Here is a 16,132-nt window from a genome sequence, read left to right as displayed (position 1 = left end):
TTGACGAGCGCTCCAACGACTACTTTTCCATCGACGCCGAGACGGGCAGCGTGGTCACCGCCCGCAGCCTCGACCGGGAGACGAAGGACACCCATGTGCTAAAGGTGACCGCCTCTGACCACGGCTCCCCGCGCCGCCGCTCAGCCACAACCTATCTGACGGTGACCGTGAGTGACACCAATGACCATGAGCCGGTGTTTGAGCAGCCTGAGTACCGGGAGAGCATCCGGGAGAACCTGGAGGTGGGTTATGAGGTGCTGACCATCCGTGCCACCGACGGTGATGCCCCAGCCAATGCCAACATGCTTTACCGCCTGCTGGAGCCAGGAGCTGGTGACGGGGTCTTTGAGATTGACCCGCGCTCCGGGGTTGTGAGGACCCGAGCCCCGGTGGACCGCGAGGAGGTCTCCGAGTACCACCTGGTGGTGGAAGCCAATGACCAGGGCAAGGATCCAGGACCGCGCAGTGCCACGGCTATGGTGCACATCACTGTAGAGGACGAGAATGACAACTACCCTCAGTTCAGTGAGAAGCGCTACCTGGTCCAGGTGCCAGAGGATGCCCCAGTGAACAGTCAGATACTGCAGGTGCAGGCCACAGATCGGGACCGGGGCAGCAATGCACAGGTGCACTACAGCATTGTGAGTGGCAACCTGAAAGGCCAGTTCTACATCCACTCTTTCTCTGGCGCTATCGACCTGATCAACCCTCTGGATTATGAGACTATTCGGGAGTACACACTCCGGATCAAAGCCCAGGATGGGGGCAGGCCTCCACTGATCAACTCCAGTGGCATGGTGTCGGTGCAGGTTGTGGATGTGAATGACAATGCTCCCATCTTTGTGAGCACTCCCTTCCAGGCCACGGTGCTGGAGAATGTTCCGCTGGGCTACTCGGTGCTACACATCCAGGCTGTGGATGCTGACTCCGGGGAGAATGCCCGCCTGGAGTACAAACTTATAGAGATGGCACCGTCCACCGGAGGTGCCCCTGTAGCAGGTGACTCTGGGTTCCCTTTTCAGATCAACAACAGCACAGGGTGGATCACGGTGGCTGCAGAGCTGGACCGAGAGACTGTGGAGAACTATCACTTTGGGGTGGAGGCCAGGGACCATGGCATGCCAGTCATGACCTCTTCAGCCAGCGTGTCCATCACTGTCCTGGATGTGAACGACAACAACCCCACCTTCACGGAGAAGGTTTATCACCTCAGACTGAATGAGGACGCAGCTGTGGGCAGCAGTGTCCTGACCCTGACAGCAGTGGACAGGGATGTTAACAGTGTTGTGACTTACCAGATCACCAGTGGCAACACCAGGAACCGTTTTGCCATCACCAGCCAGAGTGGAGGGGGGCTGATCACGCTGGCCTTACCCCTGGATTATAAGCAGGAAAGGCAGTATGTGCTCACAGTCACTGCCTCTGATGGCACTCGCTTTGACACCGTCCAGGTCTTTATCAATGTTACGGATGCCAACACGCACCGCCCAGTGTTCCAGAGCTCCCACTACACAGTGAGTGTCAGCGAGGACAAGCCCATTGGCACCTCTATTGTCACCATCAGTGCCACCGATGAAGACACAGGGGAGAACGCAAGAATCACTTACATTTTGGACGATAACATCCCCCAGTTCCGTATCGACCCTGACACAGGCACCATCACCACCCTGATGGAGCTGGACTACGAGGACCAGGCCTCCTACACGTTGGCCATTACAGCCCATGACAACGGCATCCCACAGAAATCAGACACCACCTACGTCGAGATCCTTATCCTGGATGCCAATGACAACGCACCCCGCTTCCTGCGTGACCGCTACCAGGGCTCGGTTTTCGAAGATGTGCCACTCTCCACCAGCGTCCTGCAGCTGTCTGCCACCGACCGTGACTCAGGCCTCAATGGCCGTCTTCTCTACACGTTCCAAGGTGGTGACGATGGAGATGGCGACTTTTACATCGAACCCACTTCTGGAGTGATACGCACACTGCGCAAGCTGGACCGTGAGAATGTGGCTGTCTACAGCCTGCGGGCCTTTGCTGTGGACAGGGGCAGCCCACCGCTGAAAGCCTCTGTGGATATCCAAGTGACTGTGCTGGATATCAACGACAACCCCCCCGTCTTTGAGAAGGATGAATTTGACATCTTTGTGGAGGAGAACAGCCCTGTGGGCTCTATTGTGGCACGGATCAGTGCAGCTGACCCCGACGAGGGGACCAACGCACAGATCATGTACCAGATTGTAGAGGGGAACATCCCTGAGGTCTTCCAACTAGACTTGCTCAATGGAGACCTCACGGCCCTGATGGACCTGGATTATGAGAGCCGGACAGAGTACGTGATCGTGGTGCAGGCCACTTCTGCCCCTCTTGTGAGTCGGGCAACGGTGCACATCCGCCTGCTGGATCAGAACGATAACCCGCCCGTGCTGCAGGACTTCCAGATCCTCTTCAACAACTATGTGACCAACAAGTCTAACAGCTTCCCCTCCAGCGTGATTGGCAAGATCCCAGCTCATGATCCCGATGTGTCTGACAGCCTGGCCTATACCTTTGTGCAAGGCAATGAATTAAACTTGCTCCTTTTGGACTCTGCCACTGGGGAACTCAAGCTCAGTCGTGATCTGGACAACAACAGACCCCTGGAAGCCCTCATGAAAGTGTCTGTCTCAGGTAAGTGAGCGTTCGAGGTTCATAAAGCGCGTAATTCTGCTTGTCAAACCAGTACGGGGGCACGGGCAGAAATAACTCACTTGCAGTTTAGTGCGCAGCTTTCGGTTTCCTGAGGCAGCAATTTATATGTGAAATTTTTGGAGAGGAACCACAAAAATGTATCGAGTCCATGTGCTGTGGATTGAAGTGGTGCGTTGAAGTTGTTTAGTAAATGTGGATCACAAGGGTAAATAAATACAAGGGTGTGTGGAAGGGTATATACTCCCTCAGTTGAGGTGGTGCTTTGGCTGAAGCTTTTCTGATGTGGTTGCGTAAAGGTAATAAATGATATAACTTGCAGAGATGTAGGGAATGCACATGTATCTGTAATGCCATCTCCCCTCCCTCTTTTTTTTTCTCTTAAAAAAAAAAAAAAGAAAAGCTGAGATTTGGTATTTCTGCTTTTTTAGCAACAAAACATGTTTATTTCCTTCTGCCTCCTGGGATTTGGCTGGTAAGATCCTTAGACCTCAGACCAGTTCTCTGCTGGTGCGGCCCAGGTGGATGTGACGCTGGCAGAGCTGCGCTGGTTTGCATTGCTGTTGTGTGTTCCTGTGGGAAATGGCGTCGCTGAAAGCAATGAGTTGTGGCTGTGTAATAGCTGTGTAACGCTGCTAATTGCACTGGAGTTGCTTTAGTACAGCTAGGGGCAGATACTGGCCAAATACAGCCCCAAAATCGGTGCTGGTGAGGAGAGGGAGAGGAGGAGAGAGCGAGGGGTACTGTACCATTAACTTCCTCAGAGAATTTGTGTCTCTGTGTGTGTGAAGACTGTTCTATACCATCCAATATAAGCTGTTACATGAGCACGTACATGCTCTTAGGGTATTATTACTCTTTTTCTGCTCAGTTACTTGTTTATCATGGAATTACTTTTTATGCCTTTAATTGTGGCATCAGTCATGCAATGAGTAATTTCCTCTGCAGGTGCCACTCTATAAAGTTTACTGTGGACCTGATCCCATACTTGTTGACTCTCAGAGGTTTAACCGCATATGTTCCTTGCCGCCTCTCTCTGCAACCTAAAGCTAATATTTGTATTCACTCTGCAAAAAATAGCTGAAAGTACTAGGTACATAAAATGACACTTTGGGAAATGCTTCATTTTGGATGATTGTATTAAAAAAAAGAAATCAAACTGTGGCATAATCCTGGCAGCGCTCGTTTTACTGTAAGTAGTCATGACATGCAGCAGGGCCTTGGGGGAGTGAGCCGTGCTCTCCCTTGTGTTTGCAGGTTTGAGGTGCTTTTTGCTTCAGGAAAATGAAAGTGATATTAAGTGAACTGATTGAGTTTACTGAGGTGTATCACCTGACAAGCCACTCCTGTTTCTTCCAAAGTGCTGGGGGGCAGCTAATGTGGTGAGTTAGCTCATAAATGCTGTTTCCATGTCCTGTGAGGACTTGCAGAAAAAACAGACAGTTGGCTTGTGACCTTAAAGAAAAACATTTGGATTAGGCGCAGGTGATTGCGTGGTCATTGTCTGAACCAGTAGCTCTTTATCTAGTAGCAGAAGATAAGAACTCAACTTGGAGCAAGAAGCCTGGAAAAGACGTTTTGTTAGACTAGATGAAGAGAGTGTTCAGAACAGAAAAATAGATGACATGAACCGTTCCTTTCTAAATCTAATGGTTTACACAGTTTAAGTGGATGAAATCTCAGGTAGGAATGAAGACCTCTGTTTTCTTAAGTAACAGGAGCTTGGTTGTGCTAGTTTTCTTTTCATGTTTGGTCGAGGTGTGAACTTTGAAACACTGCTGTGATGTTGATCAAAACTGTCTGTCCCCTGCATGTCTTGAGATATTTGAAAGATTAAAGCTTTTTATGGATGGGATTTTAAAATAATTTTGGCAAGCACTGAACTCCATTTGACATTAATTTGGAGAAGTTTTCTGTTTGGAAATGGAAAGGGCTGAGTTTGGCAGTGTGTGATTGCGTCCAGGAAACTCTCACCTGCCAGCTTTCTCTGGTTTATCTGATGCAGTCGTTAAAAAAAATGACAGAGAAGAACTCAGACAGAAGTGCTCCACGGGGTTATCTCTAAATGTTGCGAAATACCTGCAAATCATCTGCTAAAATGACCTGCCAGTGTCTATGGAGTAGCCATTAACCTCTCAGCTCAGACAAACACAAAGTCTTACCCTACTCACAGCTGCTCTTCAGGTCAGGGTTCTTTATGAATGTGGGGAATTTGATCTATATATGAGTGGGAAGTAACATGGCTGCTTTAAAAATCTTATTTCCACCTAGCGATGTGTTGTGCTATGGAGGCAGGCACGTGAGTGTGTGTGACGCTAGTGAGGAGCCGCGCTACTCAAATTAGTTTGAGACTTTGATACTTGTCTAAAACCAGCATTTTTGCATTTGATTTGGGGATTATTCAGATAAACACGGTAATTTTGGTCTTCTGCATATAAACAAAGCCTTAAAAATCAGGAAACCCAAGCAAATGAAGATAAATCAATTTTGTAGAACCTGAGAACAGCACACTCGGCGTTTAAAACTTACTGTAACGGTATAAATGTTGTCAGAAGCTACGTGGGATGGTGGGCAGCTCTGGGCAGGCTCTGCCTTCGCCCTGGTGCGGCGGTACCTGCTGGGCTGTGCCCCCGCAGCCCGTCAGGAACCCACCCAGGCGGAGGAGGGAGGAATGTGGGTGGTGTGGATATTATTAGCATTTTGCTTTGGATCGGGAGAGAGCTTTTGAAGTCAATCTCTTTTGAAGTGAATCTCTCTGGGTGCCCTTCTGCCCGTGCCTGTTGCACAGAGCCTTCTGAGCGAACAAACCGGACCCCTTTTGAATGAAACTAATCCAAATGTGCTCCAGGGGTGCCCTAAGGCGTCCCTTGAAAAGACACTTTCTCCTTTTTCCATTCAAGGCTTTCCTACAGAAAAGCAGAACTTGGCTTTATATTCCCGTGCCTGCATATAGCGTCATTAGGTCTATGTTGTTTTAACAACTGAGGTGAAGTCTGGACCCTGCTGAAATCCTGCCCTTGCTTTCCAGGGGGGTCAGCATTTTACTCTGGGCTTCTGAAGACAGGTGGTCAGGAGTCAATCAGTCTGTGATTTCTTAGTGTTATTAATAAATATATGGCTTAAATTGACAGGATCATTAAAAAGTGAGGTTTTGTCCATGGTAATATTCACAATGACATCGAATTGGGATTTATCTGGTTCAAAAAATGGGTTAAACATGGCTCAAGTCACATCACATTCGCCCGTGTTAAACATTACACTGCGGTCATGGCTGGTGCTGGGGGGGAAGGCTGGTGCTAGCCTCAACTTTGCACAAACGTTGCACAAGTTTGCCTGGGTATCGCATTGCAAACGCTGCTGGCCCCTGCTTGGCTGTGCTCCCGCAAGTGGTCCCACTTACCACCACCGACAGCTCACTGGGGTGCAATAGATGTGGGCACAAACTCTGATGGGAACCCAGCCTAATTCACCAGCGCAGGCAAAACCCAACCTGACTGTACGCTACAGCTTCCAAGCGGTCCAGATAAATGTAAAACATCATGGTGTAACATCCAATTTCGGGAAGGGAGTGCTCTTCAGGAAAGCTGGTTTCCCCAGTGAGGGATAGACACCCAAGTGTTTCTGAGGGCGTGCGAGCTCAAGTATCGCCTTTTACATTTCTTTGGCTTTTAATCCCCAGTGGCATTTAGTGAGGTTCTTGACTATCAGCAAATACAAATTAAGATAGAGCTCGTTTTTGCTGTAATAAACTTGGGATTTTTACTCAAGTCTTGTTAAAAGATCTTCATTATTATTGTAATTTAAAAGTCATTACGCTAATGGTCCTGGATCTCCAGCTCTGTGCCTTCTCCATACAGATGTAACGGAGATGCAATACTTTGGTTTAGCCCCTCTGGTAAAGGTAAGGCCACAGCTGTGCCTGGGATGCAGGGCACTGGGGGGTTGTGTGTGTATGTGAAGAAGATTTGACATTAAAGGGGGAAAAAAAAGGCATTCAAGGGAAAAAAAGGCACCCGAGGGAAAAGGCATCTCTGAGTGCTGGGGCACCTTTGGGCACGGAGGGCAAGCGCGGGGCGACCGCTTGGGATGCGGGCCGGGTGCCTGGGCAGCATCGGGCTGCGCCCTGGCCTCGTGCCCCCGCCTTTGGGGAGCAGGGTGGATGGGGCTGCTGGGCCTGGTGAGTTTTGGGGGGCAGATCCGCAGGACTACCGGTTCTTTAAGGGGTGATGCTTCTGGCTGCCTGCCAGGACTTGCTTTCGGGGTCGGCAGGGGCCAGTTAGCATCCAAACTGCTCTCCGTGGGTCGCCCACCAGGGAAACATTCCCGCCAGTGGCTGCGGTGGGGTCGCTGCGGGTTGTACAACTAGGAGGTGATGGAAAGGGACGGGCGGAGGCTCCTGTCTCCCTCCCTCCGGGTGGGAGGAGGTGTATTGGTGTGTCGCGGGGCTGCAGTGCCTTTGCATGCTGGTGTGCCTGGGGACTTCGGGCACTTGCGCTTCGCGCGTGCATCCTGCGCTAAGAGGAGAGAAAGCAGCAGCTCGAACAGTGCACAGACCAGGGAGGCAACGATGAGGGTGCTTGTTTAGAGAGATGGCGTGATACTGCGAGCGGTGGGATTGCGTCCCCAAGTCGTTACTGGGTGTATTAAGTGAAGGAGAAGTGAAGGATGACCCGTAATGGTTAGCAGCAGTGGTTTTGAACACTTACGTTTATTTTCCTAAAGTAGCCAAGCAAGAGTAGTGCCTATCATTTTAAAGTCAGGGTAGCAGCTGGATCTGCTGTGGCTACCTAAATCCTTTATTGCATCCATGTAGGTTCTGTATTCTATTCCATAAGTGAGATGCATTTTAGATGTGCGTCCCTACAGCCTGCAGGAATTTGACTTTCCCTCTTCAGCTGCATGAGCTGTTCCAGCCGATAAAAAGCTGTGGCTGCCTTGTTGCTTTTGTACGTGCTTCCTTCCACTTCATCCCTGGTTTTCATAGGAGTGGTGTATTTTTGTTTCAAAAGACAGGAAAACGTCTATGGCTACGAGAGGAAAATATTTAGTGAAAGGCTGACTGACAAAATAACTTTTTACTGAGATAAAAGCTATCTTCTGCATGGAAATAAATAAAATAGGGAGTTATCTGTAGCTCAAGCTACTGTAAATAAGCAATTTCTTTGCTAAAATGGTTATCCCTGTAATAAAAAAATAAATGTTTACCACAGCATAATTTAGAAAGTAAATGAGAAGTTTTGTCTCAAATAAAAGCTATTTTGTCCATCAACTTCTTTCAGAAAACACTACTGTGCAATGGATCTGTCACTAAAAATGTTTTTAAAATGTTCGTTTCTCCCTGTTTCTGTCTGTGTGCAGTGCATGCTGTATGTTCCCTTTTTTTTTTCTCCACACAGTTTTTAACAAGATATTTCTGCCTTCCTATGTCTTGGTGGTTGAAGCATACACAGATGGCACTTAACCTCATCCCACAAAGTTAAACTTTGAACCATAAATACTAGAGGTCACAACTGGTTCCTGGAGGGGGGAAAAAAAAAGTGTATATCAAAGCCCTACACAAACCCAAACTCAGCAATGCTGTTTACAAACCCAAGGGCATGTTTGTATTTGCAGCATCTTCTTGTTAATATTTCTGTGCAAACTATTGGGTTGCCTTGATTGAGAGGGTCTGAGAAATGGCTTATTGAGGTTGCAGGGGTTTTTGGCTGGTTTTGTACACACTTTGTTCAGTCTACCGATAATTTTATTTTTTTACTTCCTAAATGTTGATGCTTTTCTTAGAAAGAGGGAGACTTTAGGATAACAAGGAGAAAGTGTAAGGAGAATGAGACTGAAGATGTTAGAGGGAGAAAGATATACTAGGCTTTATTTGATAATCCAGTCGTGACGGATAGACATTAAATTTAGAGAGGTATGATGGTGGGGATTGCCTGGAAAACTTTTTTCCTCTGTTTTCAAATGATTTGCAAATGGGGAGGTGGTTTTAATAACTATTTTTAAATTGGACTAGTAATTGTTGTATATTTTTGATTACTTTTTAAGCTTCAGGGTGTATTGATGAATTGGTTTCCTTAGCGTGTTCCCTTGTGATTTGCTTTCCTTTTAGAATTCTGTCACTTGTGGGTTGCGAAGAATCATCTTTTTCTGTTGTTCTGGGGACATGTTTCCTTGCAGTTCAGAATTGGTTTAGGCTGGGGTTGTGGAGCCTGCTGCACAAACTGCCAGCTACAGAATAAACGTCAAATTGTTGTCAAGGGTAGTGACAAAATAACCCTTTGTTTAGAATACAGGAACAGTTTTCTAGGTTTGGATGTTAGGATGATAGTAAACCTGAAGTAGAATTAGTGGTGGGGAAAGTAGGTGATGTGAGGCAGTGGGATTTTATACTTCATTATCTCCAACATCCCAAGCGCTACCTGAGGAAGTGGCTGGCTGCTGATAAAATGTATAATTTTACATTTGCTCATTGAATGGTCCATTTTCCTTCAGCATATGTACTTCATATCTTGAAACTCCCTTTCATTGTTGACTCCCATCTTAGAGCTGAATGGATTTTCTCAGAAATCCCATGACTGAGGAAAGTAGTGCTGACTTTTAAAGTATGACATTAGGTGAAGCATGCTTACCACTCTCTAGCAGGGCTCTTACTGGTGCGACCCTTAGCAGACGTTTGGATGGGAAGCCAGGCATCCTCATGTTTCCACCGGTCTGGTCAGAGCATGGCCTTGGTATATCTCAGCATCTTCACTGAAGGGTTGGGGAGATTCATCCATGGTCTCCTGCCTCCTCCTCGGGGTGTGCTGCAGGTCTGCCAGACACCCCCGCAGCTGACGGGCTGTTTCCGGCGTTTTGGCTGGCTGGGTGCTCAGGGTTCATGGGTTCAGGGGCATGTGATAGCACGCAACACCTATGACTGTATTTACAGTTCAGCCAGATGTGTAGCTGCTGCATACATCGGCATGGCTGAGCTTGCTTTCATCTGGTTATTTTGGGTACAGACAGCAATGACTGCACCATAGCACAGCTTCAGGTTGCGATTTCACTGGGCCCCTCGATTCCTTCGTGGGTCAAGTGAGGCTGATACAAAGACTGGCAACATGACTGCTCTAGAAGTTGGGAGTAGAATTACTTTCTGGGCAGGAAACAAGGAAATGTGAAGGAGAAACCTCTTCTAAACCTACGTGCTACAAACACCTTTTCAATATTTAGCAGCGTAGGCAACTCTACCTGTAACACTCACACGTGGAAGATGAGTAAGGAGTGGATCAAATGTCAGACACGAGATCTATGCTCTCCATCCTTTCTCCCTCTCTTTTTCTGAGCCCTCAGGATTTTGAGAGCCAGTTGGTGGGGACAGACTCGCTACGTTAGAGTGCTTGAGATAATAACATGACTTATCTGCTTACCTCAGTATTGCCTAATTTATAGGATTTGGGCAACTGTCTCTCTTGGCTTCCTTTGGCATACTGTCTCGTCTTTCCAAAAATACCTACAGAGACTCTCTAGGAAACGTAGGAGGGTTAGAGGAGCTGAAGATACTCAGATCAGATCTAATGACCCTTTTTGGCGATCTTCCACATCACAGTCTTTCTGTCCTGTTTTTTGTGGGAATGATGATGCTCTTAGGTAAAATAGTACTCTGGCTACTCTGACATTGACTTTGCCATTTAAGAAGCAAGTATGGCAGTGCTGTCTTTTATGAACGATAGACTTTTTTTGTTGTCTGCTCCTTTTTTTTAAGACTGCTTGGCAAAAAGATTGCATAAATCAGAGTACAGAACAAGTTGATGAGGGGCCCAGTTCTTCACAGTGGTTGTCCACTTGCAAGAAAGAACATGAGAGACCTGATTAAATTCAGTTTTGCTACATTGTGTTTCTGTGACAGGTGATAGTTTTATTATTTTTCCCCCCAGTGCAGGTCTTTTTCCAGTGTTGAAAAACACTGAACTAGTTATAGATGTAACACAAGTTTCCAAAAGGGGCAGGATGTAATCTGCATGGAAAATTTTGAAATCTGCTGTTGAGCGATCTCTTGTTTGTTTGGCAAGGATTTGCCTAACACGTTTTTTTGTACGACCTGGGTGCATACACTTCGCTTGAGATTTCATTGCAATATGTTGATTTTGTTGGGTCAAAACAGTGTAGTCAAAGGACTTTTATAGTCAGATTTGTATCACCTACCATGATCTGCCCAAGAAGTCAGGTATCTCTTCAAAGGTGGTCATGTAGGTTGCAGCCATGATTGGTTGATAGGCACGAAGGCTGCTGGCTGGAGATGGGCATCTCGCCTCACTGATTAAAGAGGGAACATAAATGACTGGCTTGGGCTAATTGCCTTGTTGTTAGGTGGCTAAAGTTCAGTGGGATGAACCCACCCTGGATATGTGTGCCAGGAAAGAAGGGTTTGTTTTCTTTAGTAGCAATGATTGTACTTATTTCTGTTACAGCAAGCTACCTGTAGTAACAGGCTTAGCAGACTGAATGGAAAGGATGGGGGAGGCTATAATTTCCAAACAGGAAGATGTTTCGCCGTGAATAATGTTAGGAGAGACTTTAAATGTTGTCGAGAGTTTGAGTGAATGAAGGGGGAAGCTATGCTTTTATGGGGATTTGGCATTCAACAAAGAAATAAAACTTTAAAATACTTCAGAAAGATGATCTTTGTACTTGGGGAAAAAAAGCAATAGGACAGAAAAGTAGGATTTGCTGGAGAGAAAGGAAAACTTTTGGACTTTGTTTGAACAAGTCGTTAATGCTGCTAAGCTGTAACCGCCTTCGTATTTATTCCAGTATTTACACTTGACAAGCACAAAAAAAGCAAATAAATGAAATGGTAAACCTGTAATAAATCCTCGGGGGACCACATAATAAACATAGACATGTTACGCTTATCAAATACAAAGGAAAGTAATCTCTTTTCAACACCATTGCTGAATGTGTGATAGATGCTACATTCCGCCAGGTCTCCAGCACTTCTGGAAATGATGCATCTGGTCAAAATATTTCAGTGCTTTGAGAAGGAGAGGCCATTGTTAACAACTGCTGTCAACGTGGTATCTCCCGCCTGCTGTGGAGTCTGTAGGCTCGATCCGCTTTCAGGGGGAAGCAAGAGCATCTGGACCCCACCAAAAGGGGCAAAACAGGAACTATATTATTAGATTCGAGTTTGACAGACATGATGGCCAGCACCTAGTAGTCTGTCTTTGCTGTTAAATCACAACAGGCTGTTAGGATTGCAGATGTACTTAAGGTGATTCTCTGTAGCTGCCATGCCACCGGGGCATCCATCATGGGTACAAAGAGCTGCTGGATCAGTTGGGTTTGCTCTTTTCTTTCACTAGTTCCTGATCAGACGCCTTGACCCTATTCAAAACTGATGTTAGCAAGTCATTGAGTTTATTGGATTGAATTCCTGTCATAGCACTTTTGGACTTTCCAGGAACCAGCCCAGCTCAGCCTCTCATTTACTTGTGTGCTCGCAGCAATGTTCATGCTGGATCTGATTGTTAAGGACATCCTTTAATAGCCAAGCTGTGATTTTTATTGCGAAAATTTATTAATTTATTAATCTGTCTCAGTTTAATTTAAGTCATGCAAAAGCTGTCCCACACTAGTGCATGGCTTGTTTTAGCAGCGCGTGATTGCTGGGGGCAATCACTGCGGGCAGAGCTCGGCATGGCTAGGAAGAGGCATTTGGCACCTTTCACAGCTTAGGTCCAGTATAGATCTTATATCTAACCCTCAAATGCCTCGGCGTCTCACTTTTAGGTGCCTGTTCCCTGCAGCGGTATCCTGTTTTAGGCAGTTAAGTGTCCTGTAAAGTGGGAGTACTTGAAATACCATCCCGCTACAGCTTGGGCACTTCACTCAGCATAGCGATCAGGACATTTAGTGAGGACAGAGATGGGCTGGGCTCCAGGCCTTGATCTCAAAGCTCTTACTGTGCTATACATTAAAAAGGAGCCGAGTAAGGTACAGAAGCCGTTGTGGGACTCATGTTTCCCATCTCTTAGGTAAGTGCTATGAGCTACAGGGTCACGCTCACACTTGCAGGGCACCAGAGAGGAGACTTTCTGGCTCATCTTCATGTATGTGGGCGTCTCCGCTTCAGTTGAGCCCTGGTGTGGGCAGTCTGGCTTTGACCCTCAGCTGCTTTAAAAAAACATTTTGTTTAGGTGATAATAAAAGCTGCATCATGAACCATGCAGGCCATGTCAGGACAAGGTCAGTTCTGGCTGTAGCCAGGGTCTTAGCTCTTCCCACCTGTGAACTCAAAATAAACAGGAACACCAGGGCTTTCCACAGAGTACTTTCCTATTGATCAGAGCTGATTTGTAAATGAGTTTTGCTTTTATGTCGAGCGGCCCCCAGATGGGATAAAGGGTCAGTTATGGAAGGATTCACAGGCTCAGACTTAAATTATGCTGCTAAATATCCAGAGTTCAGCCCGTCTTCAGCTACTGTTTAATCCTCTTTCTCACTGCAGTTTGCTGTGATGATAGACTTGCTAGTAATTATCAACATGTTGCCACTCGTCGCTTGGATCCTGTGGCTTTTCCCGCAATGTGCTCGTTGACGCTACAACTAGCCGACATTGTCCTGACACATACTGTAAAGGCCTTTTGGCAGCAATGACTTGCGTTGAACTATCCTGTCGGTTGACTCAGTTTCCCTTCTCACGGGGTGTATTTCTGATGTTGGCCTCCTTTTATTGACACAGTGTAATTTAGCAATGTGTGCTCTGCGTGACGAGCTCTCCATCTGGCAGATAATTGACTGCTAGTTTAAATCCCGTCTTAACTTCAGTTTCTTGAGATCATGAAACCTCCTGGTGTCTTCTGGTTGGTTTTGCAGGCTGTTTGCAAAAGGATTCATTATGTGCTAAAGCAATGTGTGCAAATGTCTGGTAGTTTTTTTGAATGTTAGGTAACACAGGTTAACTTTTAGGTCCTGCTTACTAAGCTACCCAACATTCTTCTGCATTCTGTTTGGCAATCTACCACTTGAGTTTGTTGACCAAGCTGCTGACAGCAGGCGCTGGTTGTTTGCACTGGTTATGCAAAGTGGGAACCCTGAGTATGTTTTAGGATCTGGTGAATGCTGAAAGCTTGTTACACAAAACACGCTGGTGTTCCTCTTTCCTTCTTGCTTATCTTCTTCTCCCCTTTCCCTTCACGTGCATTGGATCTGTTGGCTGTGTGCTGTTTTGCAGCAAGGTGACGCATCTGTGGAGTTTGCCCACTGCGAGTTTGTACTGGGCTGTGCACAGCAGAGACCTCGTGGGGGCTGCTTTTGTAATACCCGCTGTAAACAACGAGGATGACCCCCAGACATCGGCTGACCAACAGCCTCGTGAGCTAGGCAGGTACAGGCAGTGGTGCTGGGGACCGCCTGGGCCCGGACGATGGTGTGTCCAACCGGTGCTGGGAGCCAGCTGGCACCTGCCCACCAGTGTTGTGGCAGCATGCTTTCTCGCTGCCTTCCCTCTTGCTTTTGGGGAGGCAGGGCAGGTTTCTCACCCGCTTCTCACCCTCTTCTGACCAGTGTGCTGTTAGTGGCTATTAGGTGGGTGCGTTGGCCCAAGGCAAAGGGGCAGGGTCCGTCCCTTCCAGGGATGCTCCCAGTGAACCGGTGACGGCCATCGCATCACCCATGCAGCCCTCATAGTTCCAGTCGCCATTTTGGAGCTGGGACCTCAGTGGTGCTGGCTGTTGAGTGCAGCTTCCAGAGGTTTTGCAGCCGCAATCCTTGACCCATGTTCCTGCACAGGGTCTCAGGGGCCATGGCGTGAGGGGGCGATGGTCCCACAGAGGTTTTGCTGCCTGGCATGGGCAGTCACAGGACAGCTGTGGCCAGCCTCAGGTCACTGGGCACACTGCACACTGAGTGTTGGTACTTGTCGTCTTTGCAGTCTGTGGGAGCAACACCTGTACGCATGAACTGGGAATTTGGCCTGGTTTGGGTATAAATGGTGATTTTGGGTTTTTTCCTATCCCTTGTGACAAGTTGCAGTTGCCTCTCCTGGCTGGTTCCTTTGTGCATTGGCCCCCTTATGGCTCAGCTAATAGTGGTGTCTGGGACTTTATTCAATGTTAAGAGGCTTTAAACTAAGACATTCCTATTTACTGCCAACAGCATTGATAGACATGACTGATTAATGGCAATAAACTCAGGTGAGAACTGAGAGACAAAGATATTTTTTATACTGTATGCAGTGAACATGTTTGTTTTGTATGAATGAGTTTTATGAACTTTTGTATGATCTGCTTTTAAAAGATGTCCCTTGCCAAATGGTCGGGGATTTCTTAAGCTGAGATGACTGATTCACTCCTTGGCTCAGCCAAAGTGCATCAGGCTGCACAGAAGCTGAGGTGCTGAGATGATCAGATAAAATTACCCAAATTCTTCATGCCACTGTTGGCAGTTAAGCATCCATCCCTTTTTTTTCCTGGGAGAAAGTCCTCCAGGAGAGGCTGTTTCACCTGCTGTGAGGTGGTGTCAGTAACTCCCTGGGTTTTTGCTTTGTGTCTCCTTGATCAGACTTCAGCTGTCAAAAGATCCCATTGCTCTTTTCAAGGCCTAAAGGGAAAGTAAAGTGACAACTCTGATGTCCCATTTGAAAGCTTTCTTTCTCAGACTGGAAAGCGTCCCAGGGGATAAACAACTTTACTCACACTCTACATATCCTATACTGATCATACAGGATGGCATTTTGCTGGCTTAGTGTTGCGTAAAGTTGGATGTTGTGCGTTTTCAGGTATTTAAATGAACTTATATAAATGACTAATGATAAGAAAAGGCTAATTAAATTTTATTCCTGTGCTGAAACAGAATTTTAAAGAAATCAGTCTGACACTTCAGGAGTTGTGAAATTCGCAGTGTTGTTCTTTGCACTGTAGAGCCTTTGTGCTTACTGCTGTAGTCACATTACATGACATTGCCTAATAACCTGGCAAGGCGTATTCCTGGCTCATTCAGCAGGTAAGGCTCCCTCAGGGTCACTGAATCCCTCCATGTACCCAGCAGAGAGCTCAGCCTGATGATTTTACAGCCACACGTCTGTGTTCGCATTTCCAGTTTTCCCTTTTATGGCACAGTGATTATTAAAACAGAATCACAGAATCACTAAGGTTGGAAAGGACCTTCAAGATCATCAAGTCCAACCATTAATCCAGTGCCACCATGTCCCCTAAACCATGTCCTGAAGCGCCACATCCACACGTTTTTTGAACACTTCCAGAGATGGTGACTCCACCACCTCCCTGGGCAGCCTGTTCCAATGCCTGACCACCCTCTCAGTGAAGAAATTTTTCCTAATATCCAATCTAAACCTCCCCTGGCGTAACTTGAGACCATTTCCTCTCATCCTATTGCTGGTTATTTGGGAGAAGAGACCAACACCCTTGTCACCACAACCCCCTTTCAGGTAGTTGTAGAGAGCGAT

The 16,132-nt window shown here is 46.9% G+C and overlaps 1 protein-coding gene across 1 annotated transcript in view; it reads left to right on the top strand.

The window, feature by feature from the left end:
* Positions 1-49: 49 nt before the first annotated feature.
* The window catches only part of LOC104624045 (cadherin EGF LAG seven-pass G-type receptor 1-like), a gene marked incomplete at its 5' end in the record, with an annotated part of 31,974 nt that continues 15,891 nt past the window's right edge, over positions 50-16,132 (top strand). The window contains one exon of the mRNA XM_010291305.1: positions 50-2,670. Within this exon, the coding sequence (XP_010289607.1) occupies positions 50-2,670 (2,621 nt within the window). The remainder of the gene's footprint in view (positions 2,671-16,132) is intronic.

The sequence above is a fragment of the Phaethon lepturus genome, unplaced genomic scaffold (genome assembly GCF_000687285.1).
Source record: "Phaethon lepturus isolate BGI_N335 unplaced genomic scaffold, ASM68728v1 scaffold14607, whole genome shotgun sequence".
Taxonomy (NCBI): domain Eukaryota; kingdom Metazoa; phylum Chordata; class Aves; order Phaethontiformes; family Phaethontidae; genus Phaethon; species Phaethon lepturus.
This window is presented reverse-complemented; position numbering and strand designations above follow the sequence as displayed.